Consider the following 12,456-nt stretch of genomic DNA (forward strand, 5'->3'; position numbering starts at 1 on the left):
TTGTAAAGAAGTGACTGTGTTATGGTGTATATGCACACGCCCCGCCTCCTGATACACACACACACACACACACACACACACACACACACACCTTGTATGTTGCTCTGCTCCACCAGTCTTTGAGTGACGCTCGCCGAGAGGGAATGCTGAAACGGACTGACGGGTAATTTCGATTGATTATTTATTATTATTATTTTTTAATATTTCTATTTATTATTCTTTATTTTTTATATTCATTATTATTCAATGCTCTCTTTGTCACTTGTCATGACATCGCTCATTCATTTTAGTCTTTGTTTTTTTTGTTTTTAGGAAAAGAACATGAAGCAGAACATCAGCAGGAACTCCTCATGGGGTCCGTGGCGTGGCCGCCGGGACAACGTGACTTACGTGGACTTCTACCTCCACCGGGCGTCGGTGGCGGCCGTGTTCGCCGCATCCTACCTGCTGATCTTCCTGCTGTGCATGTTGGGAAACGCCCTGGTTTGTTTCATGGTGCTTCGGCGCAGGAGCATGCGAACCGTCACCAACTTGTTCATCCTCAACTTGGCTGTCAGTGATTTGCTGGTGGGCATCTTCTGCATGCCCACCACGCTGGTGGACAACATCATTACAGGCACGCAACTTACACATATTTCAGGGGGGCGGTGCCCCTGCCCGCTCCCCCCTTAGCACCGCCATTGTGTACAACCAGAATCTTCGAGTAAATTTCGAAATGTCTCCTGTTTTTTTTTTTTTTTAGGATGGCCTTTTGGGAACTTCATGTGCAAAGTAAGCGGCACGGTCCAGGGAATCTCCGTGTCGGCGTCCGTCTTCACGCTGGTGGCCATCGCCGTCGACCGGTAAAGCGACCCTCGATTCTATTCTCATGGGCGGGAGATGGTAAAAGGGGTTCTTCCCCGGTTTGTCCGTGCAGGTTCCGCTGCATCGTTTACCCTTTCAAGCAGAAACTGACCATCGCCACGTCCAAGCTGATCATCACCGTCATCTGGGTGCTGGCGGCAACCATCTCGTGCCCGTCGGGCCTTATGCTGCACGTGGTCCACGAGCCCAGCGTGCGTATCGTCCTGCGGCAACGCCAGGACAGCCGCCCCTTCTACTGGTGCCGCGAGAACTGGCCCAGTCCGGACATGCGCAAAGTCTACACCACCGTGCTCTTCGTCAACATCTACTTGGCCCCGCTCACCCTCATCGTCATCATGTACGCCCGCATCGGAGTGGCGCTCTTCAAGAGCGACGCGGCGGGGGCGTCTCTGAGGAGGGACGGGCCGGGACCCGGCACGGAGCTCCGGCAGAGCGTCTCCAGGAAGAAGAAGCGAGTGGTGGTCATGCTCCTGGTGGTGGCGCTGCTCTTCGCCCTGTCCTGGCTGCCGCTGTGGTCGCTGATGATGCTGAGCGACTACGGCAGCCTGAGCGAGGACCAGCACCGCGTGGTCAACATCTACCTGTACCCACTGGCTCACTGGCTGGCCTTCTTCAACAGCAGCGTCAACCCCATCATCTACGGCTTCTTCAACGAGAACTTCCGCCGAGGCTTCCAGGCCGCCTTTCGATTCCAGCTGTGCGCCGTCGTCACCGAGCACCAGAGGAGCTTTTCCCCTCGCGTCCGTGCCAACGGCGTCCCCCCGATACGGCTCGCTTCTATGGGGGGGATCGAGCCCGGCGGGAGGGGCCGGGAGGCCTCGAGAGACCACGTAGGAGACCAGTACGTGACCGGGGAGGCTCGCTAGGTTTCCTAGACCAAAGACACGGTCCTGAAAGCAAAGTCTTTTTTAATTGCAGTGTCGAGTAAGTTCATCGCCGTTAGTTGCCAGCCCATGGTTAGCTTGTTAAAATGGATTGCTGGCGCCTTATTTGGATTGTGCTCAACCAAAGAATAAATTGGATTCCAACCACCCATCGCAATCTCCACCGTTGATCATTCAAATGTACTGCTTCTCTCATCGATCTGATTATGGTCGTTATTGAGAAACTAATCAAGTGATTTATTCCTTTGGCACATTAAGAAGTCTCGCTGTGGCGCTCGTAACTCTCGGGAGTTTTCTTTAATGTGATCCAGTGCAATTAGAGGCGACGCACAGGAACCCAGACAGTTCTGTTCGACTCCTTTGAGTATTGAGAGTGTCCTCCCGGAGCCGCTAATCTGCCATTAGCACGTCTGGCTACAGCAGGTTCCAACCGGATGATGGTAAAAACTAATCGTCTGTCAGTCACGCATTTCTACTCCGTCCAATCCGGGTTCGATCTTTACAGTCCAGAATTCGATTGATCTGATGCCAAGATTGGGAACGCCGAATACGACACGTGACCTGGGTTGGTTTTGGATCCAATGTATTGACAGTACAGTTGCGTGGATACAGTAAAAGTTTCCAGGGATTGTCTGGACGTCGTCGCCGGTCGGCGACACGCTTCGCGTACAAATCGTACAAGATGTATCTGCTCGGAGTCCACAGAGGGGAAAAAAAAAGTTTTATAAAAAAAGCTTCCGATTGTCACACTCCACCCGGACAAACGCACGTCCATCAGGGCTACTTCCAGGAGGTGGCGTGTGTTCCAATACTTTTGTACATATGGCCAATGAAAGCATTTCATACAAACACGCTGATTAAAAACAGTCCTTGTTTTCAGTTTTTTTTACATCCCGCAGGGGAAACACAAGTGATTCTCTTTTCAAAAAGTTCTTTTCAAAATGAAGGCCTCGATGAGAGGACATCAAATCTGAAGGTCATCTGGCCAGTACAGTGGTGCTTTGAATTTTGAGTTGAATTCATCTTCAAGGTTACTCCCTTCACTCATATTTGGAATTGTTCATCTTAAAAAAGACTTTTTGGGCATAGAAAAATCTTCAAATGTCAAAGATGATCATCTCTGGCGCCATCTTTTGCTTCATTTCGAATTATTATTGGATAATTTGGGGACTCAAGGCATCACTGTACACTCCACACATGAAAAATGGTGACTTTTGGGGAAGCCCTCAAAATGGGGTTTTTATTTTTTTGGGGGGCAGAATAAGAACGACAAAGAAACAGATGGACTTCAAGACTTGTCGACAACAGTTCAACCTTCATTCTTGGAGGAGTGTTCGTCCACATTCCGGCGGTGACCTCTTGGCTGGGAGATTCAGACTCCTCTCCTCCTGGTTATCCAGCGCTTGCAGGAATTGAAGGAGACAATGCGAGAAAAATGCCAAAGTTGATCATTTGGGGAGGTTTCTTTTTAAGATGGCTCACTCGTCTGCTTTACCTCCCTCCGGGTCTTCAGCGGTACCGCCGTTGTCGCTGTGGGCGGCGGCCACCGTCTGCTTGGGCCCTTCGTTGGCCACGATTCGCACCCTGGCGCTCTCGAAGACCGATTTGATGACGATGGAGTCCTCGTAGATCTGCGGTGGACACATCAATTAGATGAGTTGTTGAATTTGATTCCAACAATATAAATGAGTGGTTGAATTTTTGGAGTATTATCACATCATCTAAATTGCCAGGACCTGCTACTCTTGATTGGTCTGTAGTTTGGCACCGTGTTCACTATGAACCAGTAGGGGGCGGCACATCACTTCAGTTGTTAAATCGACCGGAAGTCCAAACGAAGAAGAGACGAGCGTCCGCGTTACGAGCAAGACGCGCCACCGTTTTTAAGAATGTTTTATTTTTCCTAACGCAACGACTGTAAGTGACTTTTGAGACTACTATGTTTGAAATGTTAACATGATGAACGCTTGAGATGATCGTTTTTTTTTAAAACCCTCAAATAGAATTAGCTCGCGCCGCTAATGCTAATCGCGATTGCTAACTGTTTAGCATAAATCAAATTAGCTCGTCTAGTGTTTGTTTGATTTTTTTTCTTTTGTCGGACAAAAACTTCTTTTTTACTTACAAAAAATAACCTTGTTGTCTGACTAAAAGAAAAACGTGTTTAGTGTAAAGGAGTTTTGTGGCTATCCGATTATTTCTGTGTATACTGCTGTATTTAAAAGACGACTTTTTTCCCCTCATGTGCGCCCAGTAATTCTTCCAGTGTCTTAGTTGTGAGGACAAAGAGTGTGCTTGTACATGTCAAAGATAGGAAACAAGTTTCGTGACTTTGTTTTACTGCAATGTCAAGTTGACATCAAATTTTGGGGGTACACCTGAGATCCTTCCAGGTTGTACGTCTGAGCGTTGTTACACAACAGGAAAATGTCCTTTTCCAGATCCCCCACACTTCTGTATTTGTGATTACGGACTCGCTCCTGTCAAAAAAACAAAACAAACATGTCAATGTGACAGTAGACACCAACAGGCACTCGTTGACAGACGCTCACCCTGATCCGTCGGAAGTCCACAGGCTTTCGGATCAGCTCGTAGTACTCGGGAGCTTCCTTCCTGGAAGGCAGCTGGACAAAACCTTTGCTAATCTGTCGACCCAAACTGGAAGTGTAAAGCAAGTTAGGTTATGTCGGTACTTTGTTTTAGTGACAAACACTGCGGCCACAGATGCATGGCCAAATGCATCCTCACCCGTCCTTGTAGTTGACCACCATGTCCACCAGCGTGCTGAGTTGCCGGGTGAGTTCGGGCGGATTCGGGGGGAGCTTCTCGGCAGGCGGTCGCCCTCGTTTCCGTTTGACTTTTTCGCCGGCGGTGTCGCGCGTCGGTAGCGGCGGCGGCGGCCCCGTGTCGCGCCGTTGGTCGTGCTTGCGCTTCTTTGGGCCGCCGCCGTCCTCCATCTTCCCGCCGGCGTCCGGCTACGGTTCAGGAAAGAGTCCCGCTAAAACTTGAAATTTTGCAGATCAATGCCAAGAAGGGCCACATTTGCGCACGTAAATCCTCCCTTGGAAAAGTTCCTGGATGGAATGCACGACGACACTTTACGCTCACCTTTACGACAAGTATCGGTAATGCCGTGGCAGAAGAAGTCTTGATTTTGGGAGGATTAAGAAGTTGCAAATTGTCACTAGTGGGGTTTGTTGACAGAATTCTACACAAAAAGTTGATTGATGAAATATTTATTTTTGAAATGTGACAAAAACAGAGGCTCAGTCGGTCGGCCATGTTTTGCGTGGCTCAATTTTATTTCGGAACATATCCCCGCTAATGTTTTGCCGTCGCTTGTCCTTTGTGCATGCAAATTTTTTCTTTCCAACCGCACTGCCGCTCGCCTTTCAGTTTGTTCTGCGCCAGCCGCGTTTTGTTTTGTTGTTTGTTTTGTTTTTCTCAGCCCACGATATAATTTGCGCGTACATGCGAGCAAAGCGGCCACAACCCCGATCCACGGCTGCACGCCGCTTGCTCAACAACACGCATTGTCAAGGACATGACTGGCGGCGCGCTGAGATGTTGGTAAACAAACTAAATGCACACAAGCGGGACATTTGGTGGGGGTTAGGGTGACGAGGGGGGCGTCTGCAGCATCACCCCGGAGGAATGGAGGCGTAATCCCCGGCAGCCGACCACATTCCCGCCACGCCGAGCCTTGCCTCCTCCCCGACTAATCTTAGCCAGATTACACCCCCCCCTCTCTCTCTCTCTGGCGCTAGAAACGCTCCCTCTCCCGCACGCGTCCAGCCGGGGAATGTCGGGATGTTTACCTGAGCGCGGTCTGCGGGATCCAGCGCGGCGACGGCGGCAGCGGCGGGGGAGAGAATTAGCAAGCCCGCATAGCAGCGAGCCGCTAGTCTCTTCATCAGCTGATCACTCAACGAGAAGCAGAAAGGGGGAGCATCGGGGGGGGTGGGGGGAGCACTATGTTTTCATATACAAATCAATGAGGGGGTGGGGGGGGTGCAATGCGGACGCTCCCGTCTGCATCGCTTCCCGACGTCTGCGCCAGGCCCCGAGCGCGTCTCCCTCTCCCTCCGCATGCTTTCAACATCCGGACTCCCTTTCTTCTCTTTGCCCCCCTCCTCCCCTACCAGCCCCCCCCCCCCCCCTCAAAGGTTTGCGTTTGACTTTGCATTCCATCTGAGCTTAGAGGGGAAGCGTCCCAACACGCTCTAAACGCAAGGAGTCGTATTACAAGCGAGGGAAAAGGGTCTTAACGGCCCAGGCAAAGTCGACCCCTGGCGACATCTGGTTGCCGTTAAGACGTATTTTTCCATCAGGCCCGACAAAAGGGGTTAGAAAAAAACAAAAAAGTTGTAGAAAACATTTTGGCTGGTCCGCGTATGAGATGTGGACAGAAATGCATTTGAACAGGAATCGGCTTCGCATCGTTTTAGGATTGTGACTGCGTTCATTTGGATCATCGGGCTGATTTTGGAGCAGCTTAAAGCTAAAATGAACGGTTTTTTTATTTTCTGACATTGTCTTGCCAACGAGCATTGAAGGCAGCCTCGCTCCATCTCGCAAGTCCGGCAACGCAAAAGTAGCCAGTTGAAATATTGAAGCGATCCAATCATAACGAGCAGTTTCACGTCGTCCGTCTGCATTCAAATTGACTCGCAGTCCAGCGTTGTCTCCAGCAGATGAACGCACGGAAACCGACATCAGTCGTTATTTTTTTCCCCCTAGGAACCGCTCAAAAAAAAAACCTCGCTGCCTGTTGCCGTGGCAACAGCAAATTGATGGTCGGCAGCGCTTGTGTATGATTTGATTTGATTGCGCTTGCTAGGAAACCGCTGTCGCGCGCACGAGCGCGTCACGACAGAAAAAGCATCACTTGAACTCGATTTATTTCTATTGTGCAAGATGGCGGCGAGAACGACAAACCGGCGAGAGGAGCGAACGCAATCGAGAGGACGCTACAATAGATGATAATGGGCCATATTGAGCAAGCACTTGATTTTGCCCATTCTTTGTTGTCGTGCGTTTCGATTGTGCCAGGTGGAATTTGGGGAAACTCGAAACACACATGATATTGTCGCTAGATCCATTTCGCAACACTTAGTTTGTGTTTCCTTGGCGCCCGGGTCAAAACAAAATGCCAATATTTTCGACTAAAAGAAGAGGAAATGGCAAGCTTCCGGTCGCCTTGCGTCCAGACACCAATTAGGACCTTCCACAGTGATGAGCCTGTTAAACAAACCATTGTTTTTTTTTTTTTAGTTGTTAATGGCAAAAAAATTGCAATTCCTAAAATACCTCAGCATGTGCTCTGGCGAAGTTGGCGTGCGCGTAGAGCAGCACGGCGATATCATTGTGCCCCGCCTCCAAGGCGATGGACAAGGCCGTGCTGTCGTCCTGCACACAAAGTGACGTTCATGGCCTTGGGGGCTAAGCGCCGCTCTGCTGCCATCTACTGCCGCCTCCTTGCAACAGCCAATTACGGCGTCACTCACGCTGTCCGTCAGCGCGCCGTCGCACTCGGGGTGGTCCAGCAGCAGCTTCACCATGGCGGCGTGGCCGTGCTCGCTGGCGCACATGAGCGCCGTAGAGCCCTCGTCGTCCTGCGCGTTGACCGCGGCGCCGCGGGCCAGCAGCGCCCGCACCATCTCCATGCGGCCGTGGCTGACGGCCAGCATCAGCGCCGTCTGACCGGCCTGATTCGACACACGCAGCGTCAATCTCGGATGACGGACAAAAGCGAATTGACCGATAAAACTCAATTAGGAATTCAAGTTGGGTATAAAGTCAAAGGTCGCTTGACCTGCGTGGCTTTGGCGTTAACGTCGCCGCTGTCGAAGAGCCGCTCCACCACGGTCATGTCCTCCGGTTGGTCAGCGGCGGCAAGCGCAGCCAGCATGATGGGCGTGTAGCCCGCTTTGTTTTGCTTGTCGGCGTCGCACACGTCTGCGGACGACAACTCGTGACGATTGATATCGGAACCAGAGTTCGCCGTCGTCACCGTACCGGCATCCAGCAGCTTCTGCACCACGCCGAAGTTGGAGTGCGACACGCTGTAGTGCAGCGCCGTGTTGCCGTTGCCGTCGGCCATGTTGGCGACGTGTCGCAGCAGCAAAGGCGAGATGACGCGGAATCCCGACAGGTAGTCCTCCACCGACTCGGCGGACGCTGACTTGGGGCCGGACACGGAGAACCACTCCTGCTGGACCGTCTGCAGGCAGTCGCGCTGCGTCAAAGACAGATTTGCTCAAGTCGTGACCTCGTGACCTTCCAATTGGGCAGCAATCAATCAAAATCTCAAGGAATAGAGCATCTTTGAAAACAAATTCTAATCTCTCGATTTCTTTTCAGGTTTCCTTCCTGCGAGCTACTCGAACGCGCCGCCTCAACACGACCAGAGCTTCTTAGCATGAGCTCACCAGCTCCCTGCTGGGCAAGCGCTTGCCGTCACTCAGGTGAGTCTTCAAGGCCTGGCAGGCCGACATCATCTTCTCACTGAACTTGCACCTGGACGCAGAGGTACAATTTTTAGGAATATTCTCCTTTTTCTTTTTTTCTCGTGTATGCTCGATTTTTTTTTTATTTTATTTTTTTTCATTTTTAGAACTACCGTAATTTTCGGACTATAAGTCGCGTTTTTTTCATAGTTTGGGTGGGGGGGGGCGATTTATATACATATATGTTTTTTCTCACTTTTCTGGGCATTTTATGGCTGGTGCGACTTATACTCCAGTGCGACTTATAGTCCGAAAATTACGGTACAAGTTGTGTTTTGAAAACTATCTCGAGCTTAACGGTGGCGTGAAAGAAGTGGTCGGCGCTGGAGAGCGCCCCCAAGAACACGGGCGCAGCCTTACCTCTTGGTGATTTGCGATTTTCCTGACGTTTTGGACGCCTTGCCGCTCACGACGCTTTTGAGCCGTCGCGGCGGTGGCGGATCTACCGGAGCCTCCCGCGGCTTTCTGCTCGAGACCCGCTCGGCCTCCTCCGGGTTATCGGCGGCGGACACTTTGCTAGGTGGGTTCAACCTTCATAGAATCATGATACGAATGTTTAGCTAGCAAGAGTATATCGCTAGTAAACAAGTTTAGCTTGTGTAGAAAACAAAGGAGAAGTCATTTGGGTCTACCCGCTGGCAGCCTTCATGAAGCGCATGTTTTTCCTGGTGTTGCTGCAACCTTGCTCGCCGTTTTCCTTCTTTGCGGCTTTGCGCCGAGTGCCGAAAAGAGTTGCTCCATCTGGACACAAAATGGATTGGAGTTGAGCAACTTTACTAATTACAACCGAAACCGCTTACTCGTATCAGGCTGGCTGCTTTTGCGATCGTCTGTTTTTCTGTTTACAGATGACAACACTGGCGATTCTTTTAGATTTCGATTATTTTGTTCACATTCTCCTCCGCGACTTAGCTCAAGGACTTATTGTTGTTTTTCTTCTTCTCATTCCGAGATGCGCTTCTCGCTCCTGACCGAGACGTTCAATTTTAGAACCCCCAACCGCAAATTGCCGCGCGGCAAAATGACTTCCAAAACCAGATCACATTCCAAACATTGCGAGTGTCTCCGAGTCAGCCACTTCCTCCACAGCTAAAAGGGTAAGTTGAACTCGGGCGTGAGAACGTCAAAAACGGCTCGCCCGCACATGCAGAATTTTAAAGCCATATTATGAAGCCATTCACGCTTGTTTACCTGAGCTCTGTTGTTCTAACAGCTGGATCATTCTTTTCACCTCCGAGTCATTTCCACCCTGCTGGCAAGAGTTGCAGGAGTCTGCCGGCACTTGGAGCAGAGGAAAGACCACAAGAGGGCTTTTTAAAGGTAATTGGAAACAATTGGACACAAAATTCAAGCAAGTCAGTCAAACAAGGACCTAAAATTGTCAACGCAAGTCTGTCTTGATTGAAGTCATGTGACTCGAGTCCCCACCTCGTAACGCAACGTTCACTTATTGAAGTACTTTTCCATGTTGTTATACTTCTGGTCCTAAAAGTGTTTTCATACATATATTTATTACAATCATAGTCTTTAGTACTGCATTAGTGTGTTAGGGACTTTGTCATAAACCAAGGAACCTACACCCCCCCACCCCCAGATCTACCTGAATCAAATGAACCACCTCGAGCCACATCTCCGGTATTGGCCGATAGCGACGAGCTGGTTCGAAGGCCGCGACGTGGCTGGAGTACCGCTGCTAGCTTTTCAATGCCACTATCCAACGCCGAATTGTACTGAGACGGGGCAATCTCCTGACCAGCTGCAGCGTTTGAACCGGACAGATCCCGTATCCTCCCATCGCCGACGCCAATGCTCCGAGTGTTCACCGGGTCGGGGAGATGGGACGGTCCCGAGGCCATGTTTTGGGTTTTAAGGCCAACCAGGGAGTTCTCATAAATGTTCATGAATCCTACACCAATGTCTCTGGTATTTGGTTTCGGGACGTTTCCTTCCAGGGGGCTGGTTCCGACGCCGAGCGTGCGTGTCTTGAGGACGCACTTGACGTCTTTGAGCCCTTTTCCGACCGCTACCGTCCTGGTAGTGGCGCCCTTGGTGGTGTTGGTGTGCTTGTGTTGGCTTTTGAGGACAGTATTTGTACTGGAGTCTGTGCTGATGCCATGTCTGGTGTTTGTGAAACGGGTCACGGAGTTGACTGCGGTGTTGGTACGTTGGGACATTGTCTGGGGTGACGCCGCGAGTCCCAGACCTTTGACCGGATCTGTCACCATGCCTCTGGAAACCGTGTCCTTTGCCTGGCGGACGATCACATTCACGGAACAGTCTCCGCATCCCACTGACACGAGTTCCTTACGCTCCAGATTCTGCCACGGTATTTCCGTGTTGCTTTCGGCATCGCTGAGTTTCACTTCCACTCCGACTCCTTGAGAGTTAGTGGAAACGTGGACCCCCACGCCCTTCTCCCTGGTTTCCGCTCGCTCTCGGACCTCCCAGCGGCTCATGGCTAGATCTGGACCAATCCCAACGTTTTTCAACTCTGGGCCACAACACGATGTCGCCGCATTCTTCACCTGCACCGCCTCCCCCGCGCTGGCATCTTTGAGCTGGATGTGGTTGCCCACCCCTTGGCTTGTGGTGTCGGGCCTCGCCTCGGTGCTGCAGCTCGCCACGGATGGCTTGGCGGAGGAGGCTTTGTCGACTCGGTTTCTAGCTTCTGCAGCCTGAAGCTCCAGTTTCAGCCGGCTCATTTCAGCTTGGAGAGAGGATTCCTTCAACTCTGCCTCCAAGTGAAGGCTTTTCTCCTTTAAGGCAGCAATGACTTGTTGCTGCTCTAGAACCTCTGCTTCTAAATCCGCGAGACGGCGGTTATGTTGAAACTGTGCTGTCGTGGAGGTTTGACTGTTTTCTTTCGTGGCTTCTCCATCAACTATCTTATCATCCTTTTGGCAAGGGCTTCTTTCTTGCCACGTCGGATAATGTCCAGTCTTGATGGCCCTCTCGAGTGCCAGCATCTCTTCATCTCTCTCGCCGAAGTCGTAGCAATCCCTCTTCTCTTCGCCCTCAGTTCTCCTCTCCGAGTCCTCATTCTGGATCTTGAGTTGCGAGGCCAGTTGCCTCTTTTCCTCCTGGAGGACCGAGATTTTCACTTTGAGTAAGGGGATGATCTTCACTTGTTCTTCTAGCTCCCTCAGCTTCTGCAGGGCCACCACCATTTGATCTCGGACATTCAGCAGCTGCGTTGGGCCAAGGCTCGAGACCGGCGGGGTGCTCCTTCCCGATGCCTGAGGGCTCGACTGGAGGCAACCTGTGCTCCCTCTGCTTCCCAGGGCGGAGCCAAGAAGTCCATGCACGTGGCCGCCGATTTCACGAGCCTTGCCGCCGTTATTGTCATCGTAAGCGCCCAACCCGGTGTAGCGAGAAAGAGAACCAGGGGAGCTCACTCCGGCGAAGCTGGCCAGGCGGCGGCGGGGACCCAGGGTGTGGCCGGTTGTCTCCTGCTCCAGGTTCCGGTGTAGCTCGCTGATGCTCTGCTCCGACGAAGGGCTTTGTTTTTGCAACGGAGCTCTCGAAGCAGGCGAGGACCTAAATTCGCCACTGCGATCCGGTCCTTCATTTCTGGAAGCGGTGGATCCATGCGGTGGAGGAAGAGGAGGTCGACCGAGGAGTCTCGTGTCATCGCCGCTCGAGGACGAGAGGGAATCGGCAGAATGCCACTGGCCGGACGAAACGCCGCTTTGCGCTTTTTCCTCATTGCCGACGGCCATTCGAGGCCTCCTCTTAAGGCTCAGCCGCTTAATGTTGATGCCGTTCCGGAGACTCTTGGAGAAGTCCAGTTGACTACCGTCTCCCGGTTACGAAGAACACCTGAAGTGGAGAACCTTTAATGTTACGAGCTTCCTTAAGCTTGGATGCAAAATAAAAACTCTGCGCTACCTTATTGACGTTGAAGCCTGACCTCGGTGCTCCTCGCCCTCTCTGTTTTATGTTCTTTTTTCGTCTATTGGAATGCTTTTGACCATCATATCGCAGAGGCCGTCCCACATAAAGAGGAGGGACGTCAAGTGGAGGAGGGTTGGCCCATCCTGCGCAAACTCTTTTCAACACAAACTCTCCCCGAAATGTCATGTCTCGCTCCACGGACTAGACTTGCTCTATAATTACTTCCCTCTAAATGCCAGCTGCCACTCTTGGCTCTTGTCTCTTCACCGCCGAGTCCTTTCGCTAAGTTTGGAAGAGTCATTTCT

At 51.4% G+C, this 12,456-nt stretch overlaps 3 protein-coding genes across 6 annotated transcripts; 1 reads left to right on the forward strand and 2 right to left on the reverse strand.

The window, feature by feature from the left end:
• The first annotated feature begins 146 nt into the window (after nt 1-146).
• On the forward strand, nt 147-1,899 carry LOC133163281 (neuropeptide FF receptor 2-like). Its single transcript, XM_061293045.1, has 3 exons — nt 147-616; nt 743-842; nt 917-1,899. The coding sequence occupies exons 1-3, from the start codon at nt 322-324 to the stop codon at nt 1,728-1,730; spliced, it is 1,209 nt and encodes a 402-aa protein (XP_061149029.1). The 5' UTR covers nt 147-321; the 3' UTR covers nt 1,731-1,899.
• Nucleotides 1,900-2,314: 415 nt separating this feature from the next.
• Nucleotides 2,315-5,853, reverse strand: LOC133163300 (probable global transcription activator SNF2L2). 4 transcript variants are annotated; one of them, XM_061293079.1, is made up of 6 exons: nt 5,567-5,853; nt 4,497-4,723; nt 4,301-4,406; nt 4,127-4,228; nt 3,244-3,379; nt 2,315-3,136 (listed from the first exon to the last, which is right to left on the reverse strand). In XM_061293079.1, the coding sequence occupies exons 1-6, from the start codon at nt 5,660-5,662 to the stop codon at nt 2,928-2,930; spliced, it is 876 nt and encodes a 291-aa protein (XP_061149063.1). In that variant the 5' UTR covers nt 5,663-5,853; the 3' UTR covers nt 2,315-2,927. The 4 variants fall into 4 exon arrangements, with proteins under 4 accessions (XP_061149063.1, XP_061149065.1, XP_061149064.1 ...); XM_061293081.1 differs by having other exon boundaries at nt 2,315-3,150; nt 5,567-5,848; XM_061293080.1 differs by having other exon boundaries at nt 4,497-4,752; nt 5,567-5,698.
• A 57-nt stretch (nt 5,854-5,910) lies between these two features.
• LOC133163748 (KN motif and ankyrin repeat domain-containing protein 1-like) lies at nt 5,911-12,452 on the reverse strand. Its single transcript, XM_061293963.1, has 11 exons — nt 12,374-12,452; nt 9,858-12,056; nt 9,449-9,538; nt 8,890-8,998; nt 8,618-8,788; nt 8,180-8,267; nt 7,767-7,986; nt 7,564-7,706; nt 7,256-7,456; nt 7,059-7,157; nt 5,911-6,989 (listed from the first exon to the last, which is right to left on the reverse strand). The coding sequence occupies exons 1-11, from the start codon at nt 12,450-12,452 to the stop codon at nt 6,966-6,968; spliced, it is 3,423 nt and encodes a 1,140-aa protein (XP_061149947.1). The 3' UTR covers nt 5,911-6,965.
• Nucleotides 12,453-12,456: the final 4 nt, after the last annotated feature.

This window comes from Syngnathus typhle, linkage group LG12, assembly GCF_033458585.1.
Source record: "Syngnathus typhle isolate RoL2023-S1 ecotype Sweden linkage group LG12, RoL_Styp_1.0, whole genome shotgun sequence".
NCBI classification, from domain to species: Eukaryota; Metazoa; Chordata; class Actinopteri; order Syngnathiformes; family Syngnathidae; genus Syngnathus; species Syngnathus typhle.

Coding starts and splice junctions, on each gene's coding strand:
- LOC133163300 (XM_061293079.1), bottom strand. CDS start 5,662: ATGAAGAGACTAGCGGCTCGCTGCTATGCGGGCTTGCTAATTCTCTCC. Junction 4,724..5,566: donor ATCCCGCAGACCGCGCTCAG/GTAAACATCCCG, acceptor CCTGAACCGTAG/CCGGACGCCGGCGGGAAGAT. Junction 3,380..4,126: donor ACAACCTGGAAGGATCTCAG/GTGTACCCCCAA, acceptor TGTCCACCGCAG/ATCTACGAGGACTCCATCGT.
- LOC133163281 (XM_061293045.1), top strand. CDS start 322: ATGAAGCAGAACATCAGCAGGAACTCCTCATGGGGTCCGTGGCGTGGC. Junction 617..742: donor GGTGGACAACATCATTACAG/GCACGCAACTTA, acceptor TTTTTTTTTTAG/GATGGCCTTTTGGGAACTTC. Junction 843..916: donor GTGGCCATCGCCGTCGACCG/GTAAAGCGACCC, acceptor TTGTCCGTGCAG/GTTCCGCTGCATCGTTTACC.
- LOC133163748 (XM_061293963.1), bottom strand. CDS start 12,452: ATGACTCTTCCAAACTTAGCGAAAGGACTCGGCGGTGAAGAGACAAGA. Junction 9,539..9,857: donor AGGTGGTTCATTTGATTCAG/GTAGATCTGGGG, acceptor CTCTGCTCCAAG/TGCCGGCAGACTCCTGCAAC. Junction 8,999..9,448: donor GTTAGAACAACAGAGCTCAG/GTAAACAAGCGT, acceptor TTTTGTGTCCAG/ATGGAGCAACTCTTTTCGGC.